Genomic DNA, 8,440 nt, shown 5'->3' with positions numbered 1-8,440 from the left:
TGGATTAACGATTAACGGACTAGATGAAATTTAACGGAAGTTAACGAATCCGTTAACATTTTTTAAAGTTAACTTAAAAGTTAATCCGTTAATCGAAATGTTAACTTCGTTAATTAACGATTAACGGATTAACGAGTTAATGCCCAGCTATGTTAATTTGGTACTTTTAGGTGCCTACCTACGTTGTGTAATATTTCAAGTTTTAATGTGTTTTGATTTCGTCTGTTTGGTATTGTTTTGTTCCAAGTTCTATTTATCTACTACTTTCCTATCGTAAACGTTAAAAAGTTTGTAAGACCAACAATGTTTCAATGTTAATATAAGATAAAAATGTAATTGTAATGAAAAATCTAAATAAATTGTTCATGATAACGTCCTGATTTTACTTATTTTCCAATAGTCAAACGAGTTATTCACTAGAAAAAGGCGCGAAATTCAAATTTTCTACGGGGCAATATTTATATATTTTTATACATTATATAACCTTTAACAAGCAGAATGGATTTACCCAAGTTTGAAGTTAAGCGACACAAAAAAATATTTTGCCGCATTTTTCTACTGACGGAAGTGGCTTTAAATGACTTTTAATTTCGCGGTTTTTTTACTGACACAATGGGCTTGTCAGAGTCTAGAAACCGATAGATTTTCTAAGTCAGTACGATCTTATAACACTTTACGATCTTATAACACTTTAAAACAGGCTTTTAAAAATGTATCTTGAACATCTTGACCAATGAATAATGTTGCCATACGACATTTTAATCAATAATATGGGGAGATTAAACTTTCAGATTCCGATTACTCAATAATAGTCAAGATTGTAATAACACTAAAAGGATCCAAACATTAATTTACGTTTTAGTCCTAATAACATAAATTATATATCTGTGGATTAAAATTATTGTGAATCAGTTTCTATTCTACTTTTTTCTCTTCAGCTTGACTGAAAAGAAGAATCTCTTTAGATATAGGGATATTTGAAAATTTGCTGGTCACCCAGAACTGAACGTCAATGTCAATGCCAGCTGTCAGTTTTGTTCTGTGACACCATTGTGACACTTTTACTGAAACGAAATAAACTCGAAATAGATTGAATTTTTTTATAAAAATGTCTTCCCAACGAGCTATACAAGTCGGACAAAAACTTGTAAAGCCAGTGCTCTCGACTACTCCTGGGGAAGCCAGGAGACGAGTCCTGAATCTTTACAAAGCATGGTACCGTCAAATCCCCTATATCGGTATGTTACCAGTTATGTCATCGTATTCCGTAGTAAATGATTACAATATTATTACTAGGTTAAGTTTATAAATTAATGCTTAGGTGCTGTGCTCTGAACCTAAGTGAACGCTATAAATATATTGAAGGCAGCAATTGTTGAGAACGACTTGTTTTCCTGTGAAAATAAAGAGGAACTTGAATCTTCAATTCGACGACAACAACGTACAAGGCGCAATCAATAAGGTTCAAAATCTACATTGTCGTCGAATTATCTACATCAGGCCACACTTTCCTCATACATGTTTACAAAACCCACCCCTTACTGTAAAATAGTTGCAATACCTATTCTAGAAAGTTGTGGTTATTTCTTTCTTCACAAAACAATATAAGGGAGAACAAAACTTATTCTACGACGAAAGGCAAATTTTTGTTTTAGCTGTTGTTATAACAAAAATTTGCCTTTTGTCGTAGGATAAGTTTTGTTCCCCCTTATATTGTTTATAGTTGTAATATTATGTTGCTTTTGTAGTCATGGACAGTATAATGTTTCAGTCAAGGACTATGACATCCCAAAATCAGAAGAGCAGTGCCGACAGAAGTTGAGGGAAGTATTCCTCGCCAACAAAGATGTCACCGACATCAGAGTCATTGACTTGCTGGTCATCAAGGTATTTAATATTTATCTACTAATTATATTGTTATACCTCAATGTATTTTTATTAATTTTTAATAAGTTCTACTAGCATAATATCATGCTTCCAATTTTATCACTAAGACATCCGTCACTCTCACACTGACATACTTGCCAAAGCATGACGGATACTTTATCCACGTAGATAAGTGATTGTTTGTCCATTTTTTTAGGGTTCCGTAGTCAACTAGGAACCCTTATAGTTTCGCCATGTCTGTCTGTCCGTCCGTCCGTCCGTCCGTCCGTCCGTCCGCGGATAATCTCAGTAACCGTTAGCACTAGAAAGCTGAAATTTGGTACCAATATGTATATTAATCACGCCAACAAAGTGCAAAAATAAAAAATGGAAAAAATGTTTTATTAGGGTACCCCCCCTACATGTAAAGTGGGGGCAGATATTTTTTTTCATTCCAACCCCAACGTGTGATATATTGTTGGATAGGTATTTAAAAATGAATAAGGGTTTACTAAGATCGTTTTTTGATAATATTAATATTTTCGGAAATAATCGCTCCTAAAGGAAAAAAAAGTGCGTCCCCCCCCCTCTAACTTTTGAACCATATGTTTAAAAAATATGAAAAAAAATCACAATAGTAGAACTTTATAAGGACTTTCTAGGAAAATTGTTTTGAACTTGATAGGTTTAGTAGTCTTTGAGAAAAATACGGAAAACTACGGAACCCTACACTGAGCGTGGCCCGACACGCTCTTGGCCGGTTTTTACTTATTCATATGTATTAAAATTTAAATACTTTCCTTACAGGGACAAATGGAGCTAAAAGAAACTGTAGAAATCTGGAAACAAAAAGGGCACATCATGGCATATTTCAAGCCCACCGAAGAACCCAAACCAAAGGACTTTCTCTCCAAGTTCTTTGCTAGCAATGAATAGTTTAAGCGAAAGTGTAAATAGCCAATCTAATAAGTTTAAATAAATCATAGCTGCATCAAATTAAAGTAATTCTTCACCTCAAAATCGTCTTGGCAAAATCTTAACCTCAAATGCAAATCAAAACACAAAAAAAATGAAAAGTAGTCACTAAAAGACAGTAGTACTGTAGCAATTGAAGATGTGAGTAAAAATATAATGTAAGTATAACAATTTTAACTTTTTTTTTTTTTTTTTTTCAATTATAGTTAACTCAATTTGACATCCAGGATTTGAGGATGTATGAAGCATAGAGGAGGGATGGGACAGTTGTGTCTGGTCTAAAGTGCGAGGGCATTCAACCTTCTGGTCTCCCTTCGCTCGTCCCTGTTTTTTTGGTCCCACAATTTTAAGTATGGCACTATGCTTTTGTCTACAAAGACATTGCAATGCAGATGGCGCTAGTGTCACCTTTGGCCAAATTGGATCATTGGAAAAGTGACCTTGATGTTTAAATATGATTGTTCGCGTACTGCTCCTTATTTCTGTCAGCACATACCTACCTATGGCCGTATAGGCTGTCTAGCAAACTACTTCATAATCTTCATATTGCAGAATTTTTATTGCATGTAGTAGGGCACAGGCAACTTTGTCACCGCAAGTATTTTCTTTCGCGTCCAGTGTACGAAAAGTTGCATCGCTACGTGTGCACGGTTTCATACTAGCCCATAGACATGATGGCGTGGAGACAAAATGAGGAGGCACACTCAAAGGTTATGACAGATGGCGCCACCTTATTAGTCCATTGCATAAAGAATTTCATATGTGAGAGTGAGACGATCATATTTTTTTCTCTCTCATATATGAATGACTGTGACATGCCTAAGCACTTGCACATTGCTTGCACAGGCGCCGCCTGGCGAGATAAAATGTCAGTGTCTCCTCATAGTTGCGGCGACAATGTTGCCCCTGCTCTTAAATTTAATGTCTTACACGAGTAACACAATTCCAAGCAATTCACATTACATACCAATGCCGCGTGTGCTCCATAGTTAGTTGCTGTGGTGCGTATGGATGGAACAAACGCCGCAATGGTATGTAAATTGCTTGGAATTTTATTGCCCGTGTAAGAGCACCATTAGTAACATAGCTAACCTTTTTATAAACCGAATCACCAACCATAAAGTGTATCAAATGTAAATATCAAATAAACGTCATTTCTTTCATAATATTGTCATAATGACATTTTCACCGACATTATTTTGAGCATCGTATCCCAAAATCTAAGTTACCGGGAAGAATGGCGCAAAAATGCTCCCAGGCCGCATTCAAGAGCGTGAGACCAATGATGTCCGCCAATGGCAGCGAAGCTCACCGGCGAGTCATCGCCCTGTACAAAACCGTGTATCGCTACATCCCTTATATAGGTAAGTAAACGATACAACACATAATTTATGACTGAATACGAGGGTCATGCCAAAAGAAATTAGATACTCAAAATTTACATACTTTATTCTTTATTACAGCTATCTATGTTTTCGAAGTATTCACCGTGAACACGTATACACGTTTTCATCCGTCTAAACCACTTAGAAAATACCGATGACCACTCTTCTTTAGACACCTCAGAAATTTCGTAATTATACGCAGCCAACGCATCTTCTTTGTTCTCAAATCGCCTTCCTTTTAATTTTTCTTTAATTTTAGGAAAAAGATAAAAATCACAGGGGGATAGGTCAGGGGAATATGGGGGGTGGGGCAGAATAGTCACGTTTTTTGAGCTGAAATAGTCAAGTGTTCCAGCGGAAGTGTGCGGGGCAGCGTTGTCGTGGTGCCAGAGCAGGTGCCGGGTTCCTGACTTCGGCCGCTTGTCACACCAAGCTGACAGTACTCTTGGGGCACAAACTGTCACATACCATTCTGAATTAACTGTCTTTTGATCTTCTAGCACTATTGTAGCAATATGTCCCGTCTTGCAGAAAAATGAGGCAACCATTTGTTTTTGTGTGCTTCGGGTTCGGCGACATTTTGTTGGCGTCGGCTCATCTTCAAAACACCATACTGTGGACGTCGCTTTGTTTCGGGATCGTAGTTATATAGCCATTTTTCGTCACCTGTAAGTATATCATATACGTTTTTGTTCTCGCCTGCGTCGAATTTATCTATCATAAATTTGCACCAATCCACGCGACGGTCTTTCTGTAAATCGGTGAGCTTGTGCGGCACCCATCTTGAACAACGCTTATGAAGAGACAGTTTACTATGAATTATAGTTTGCAATGCTGCTGATCCAATGCCCAGTTCACGCTCGAGCTCTACATATGTAATTCGTCGGTTCGCACGAATATTTTTTTCCACAGTCTTTACATTTTCTTCAGTGACTGCGGTTGGCGGCCGTCCGGTCTTCGCCTCATCTTCAAAGCTGTCCCGTCCTCTTTTAAATTTAGCAAACCAATTGAAAACAGTTGCACGTGAACACGCAGACTCTCCAAAAGTCGAGACTAAAAGTTCAAAACACTCTTGAGGTGTTAAACCTTTTTTAAAGTCATAATATATCATAACACGAAAATCACGTCGAGTAAGCTCCATTGTTGCGGAAAATTCCCGCCAAAATTATTAATCCCATAAATAATTAAAAAAGGAATCCTAAGAATTTCGAAGTGTTCCATTTTTAAATTTATAAGCAGATAACCTACCTTTACATTGGTGTATAACTGGCCAGTATCAATCAAATGACCATGGAGTATCTAACTTCTTTTGGCATGACCCTAGTATTTACATACCGTTGCCACGCGTTTGCTCCATAGTTGGTGCGTATGGAACAAACACGGCAATGGTATGTAGATTGCTCGGAATTGTGTTGTCCTTATAAGAACACCATTGCGTGCACATGTTCATACTAACGAGCGATTTTTAGTCGGCGAAAGCCTATTCCGCGTCGATGTAATAAGTTTGTACACCTATAACTATAATGGATTACCACGTGACTGATTTAAACTTTTACACATGTTTAAAATTGCAAACGGGACTTAAGGTTTTAATATCTCATCCACATGGAACCCGGTCATTAGTAAATGCAAAAAGAAACAAATGTCGCAGGTTGAAAAACCGAATATCGTGAGTGTTGTGTGTCGACAAGGTGACATCCCTAGTGCACAAACTGTTCAAGTGGGTAGTCAGGACCAAGTGCGGGTAGTTCGAAAAACTCGTGCAGCTAGAAGATGTTGATGTCAACATCAGCCAGTCGGCTCCGAGACCACGGGGGATAATGCCGTCCTTGAAACGTCGGAGGTTAGTGTTTAAAACATAGTAATACGCGATTAAGTCCCGTTTGCAATTTTAAACACGTGTAAGTAGTATGACAAATTTTATCGACAAACCACCTACGTTATTAATCAACTACTTTTTCAATAATTTCAATGCAGTCTTTCCAAGTTTTATGTCTCCAAACATGATCGTACTTGATATATTTAATAAACAATGATGATCGTTTTAAATAAACTTGTTACAGTGAAATATTACGATATTCCTAAAAATGAAAATGAAGTCCGCTTGAAATTGCGAGAACAGTTCTACAAGAACGCTTGCATCACAGATATAAGAGTTATTGATCTACTGGTTATCAAGGTAAATTATATTTAATAATACCTACAGTAAACGGCTATAAGGCCTATAAGGAATGCCCATCGGTCTTTGGAAAGAGACAATTAACGTCACATAAGCAAGAAAGAGACATCAACGCTCTACGAAGACGAAAAACTGATGTGCAATAATTATCGCCGGGTACTGTACAGTATGTACCGTACTTAATCATTATCTAATATTTGTGACTGTTAACTTGTGGTTCATGCAACTAGCCCTTAGCTTAGCATGTGGTGGGAAAATACCGCCTGCTGGCGATGTCCCATGTCTGGCCCGCGAAAGGATTGTATCTGGCCCGCCACCGGTCCTTCGACATTTTGGTGTACACCGTGTCCAATAAGTTTGAATACAGCACAAATAGCCAATAAAACAAAATGAACAAATAGTTACTACATTATTATTATATTTTATGAATGGCACTCTTATTTACTACATTCACAACAAATGTTTTGGAATAACTCCCGCATTAACTTGTTTACCAGCCTCAAACGCTTCTCAAACGGATCACACGCGGCACGCACCGTTTTCTTCACATTTCATCCCAAATACTCTCGATAACCTTTTTGAAATGATCTAGGTTTATGATTTTATAAAAATTTAGTCTTCAAAGCATGTATGACCATACAAAATAATCTAATACGCCTAAACCTGGAGGCCTGGGTGGCCACTCATGTTTCGGATAAAAAACTGCCAAATCAGTCTGAAACTACGCTAGAATACCATTTGCCGAATGTGCTGGAGGTGCGTCTTGTTGGGACACATGATACTCATTCCCAATCATCCTTTTTAACTTTAAGGCATTTTTTTCTCCAAAACCTTGGTTTTAAAGAAAAAAACGTTGATTTTAACGCTTTTATCTGTAAGTACTGAAGGTAGTTTACCTCGCTTACATACTGCATCCCACACCTGGGCCGATGGTGAGCTCTGGAACCTAGGCACATTTTTCTAGTTGCCCGGAACGTTATCTATCCTCGGTACCCATAATAGTTTTTTTTGGACTCGTGGCGTCTGTTTTATCACATACAGATTCTCCTTATAAAAAATAACTCGTCACCTGCGTGCCGAGCAAGTATTTTGTTGGCACTTTACCTCTTTGTTTTTCTTAGACACTTCGGAAATTTCATGTACTTTGTGCTTGTATTTTATTAAGAGGAATATACTCTTTAGTTTAAATAAGAATTTGATGGCCTGTGATCCCTATATCTTTAGAACTGAGGTAAAATGTGAGTATTCGGACTTATTGGACACGGTGTAAATCTACCCCGCTTGTAAAATTTCTTTTATATTTTGTAATCAATTTCGCCGACCACTGCTCTAGACGAATCAAATAGGATAATTTATTATTGTAGGGCTGCATGGAATTTAGGAAATCAAAAACTCTTGGGTACTGAAGGGCCGCCTGTTCTCCTACTGGAACCCGACCATAGAACCCAAGCCTTGCGACTTTCTCAACAAGTTCCTGGCCGGAATGGAACCTTAAGAGCGTTTACATTATCCGATCCGATATCGATTGTAGGAATAATTTCAAACTTTTCAAAGGCAAACATGGCGCCTTTAAAATATAGGATATCGGTACATCCGATATCGGATCGGATAATATGAAACGCACTAAGACGTTTGTGACATGCTCTTGTGATCTCTACCACCATTCGCCTTCATATTCACCATTACCTAAGCAATAGATTACATAAATATAAACAAGTGACTTTTGAATTTTTCTTCAACGCTTCGTACCTTGTCAGCGTGACAGTTTAAATCCCCTATGTATTGTCATTGTGACAGATTAACAGAGATCTCAAGCTACCATAATAGAAACTAAAATCCTTGACTGTACTGGTATTTTAAAATGAGGCTACTTTGAAATGACGAAAACCTTAGACACAAGCTACAGTAAAAGCATACACAGTATAGTATTTACAGTAAAATCTTAAGCCCTATAAATATCCTGAAATTTTTCATTTTTCTTAAAGGTGTTCACCACACCTCCGCGCTACTAGTATGTATATATGTACAATTATAT

The 8,440-nt window shown here is 37.4% G+C and overlaps 2 protein-coding genes across 2 annotated transcripts; both read left to right on the top strand.

The window, feature by feature from the left end:
- Window positions 1-1,040: 1,040 nt before the first annotated feature.
- On the top strand, window positions 1,041-2,862 carry LOC125230503 (NADH dehydrogenase [ubiquinone] 1 alpha subcomplex subunit 6-like). The gene is made up of 3 exons (XM_048135677.1): window positions 1,041-1,238; window positions 1,772-1,887; window positions 2,674-2,862. The coding sequence occupies exons 1-3, from the start codon at window positions 1,109-1,111 to the stop codon at window positions 2,800-2,802; spliced, it is 375 nt and encodes a 124-aa protein (XP_047991634.1). The 5' UTR covers window positions 1,041-1,108; the 3' UTR covers window positions 2,803-2,862.
- Window positions 2,863-3,983: 1,121 nt separating this feature from the next.
- LOC125230710 (NADH dehydrogenase [ubiquinone] 1 alpha subcomplex subunit 6-like) lies at window positions 3,984-8,125 on the top strand. The gene is given in 4 exon segments (XM_048135966.1): window positions 3,984-4,205; window positions 6,290-6,405; window positions 7,770-7,785; window positions 7,788-8,125. Coding segments are annotated over 4 exon segments (372 nt in total). The 5' UTR covers window positions 3,984-4,078; the 3' UTR covers window positions 7,901-8,125.
- The last annotated feature ends 315 nt before the right edge of the window (window positions 8,126-8,440 follow it).

Source organism: Leguminivora glycinivorella, chromosome 10 (genome assembly GCF_023078275.1).
Source record: "Leguminivora glycinivorella isolate SPB_JAAS2020 chromosome 10, LegGlyc_1.1, whole genome shotgun sequence".
NCBI lineage: Eukaryota > Metazoa > Arthropoda > Insecta > Lepidoptera > Tortricidae > Leguminivora > Leguminivora glycinivorella.
This window is presented reverse-complemented; position numbering and strand designations above follow the sequence as displayed.

Coding starts and splice junctions, on each gene's coding strand:
- LOC125230503 (XM_048135677.1), top strand. CDS start 1,109: ATGTCTTCCCAACGAGCTATACAAGTCGGACAAAAACTTGTAAAGCCA. Junction 1,239..1,771: donor CCGTCAAATCCCCTATATCG/GTATGTTACCAG, acceptor ATAATGTTTCAG/TCAAGGACTATGACATCCCA. Junction 1,888..2,673: donor TTGACTTGCTGGTCATCAAG/GTATTTAATATT, acceptor CTTTCCTTACAG/GGACAAATGGAGCTAAAAGA.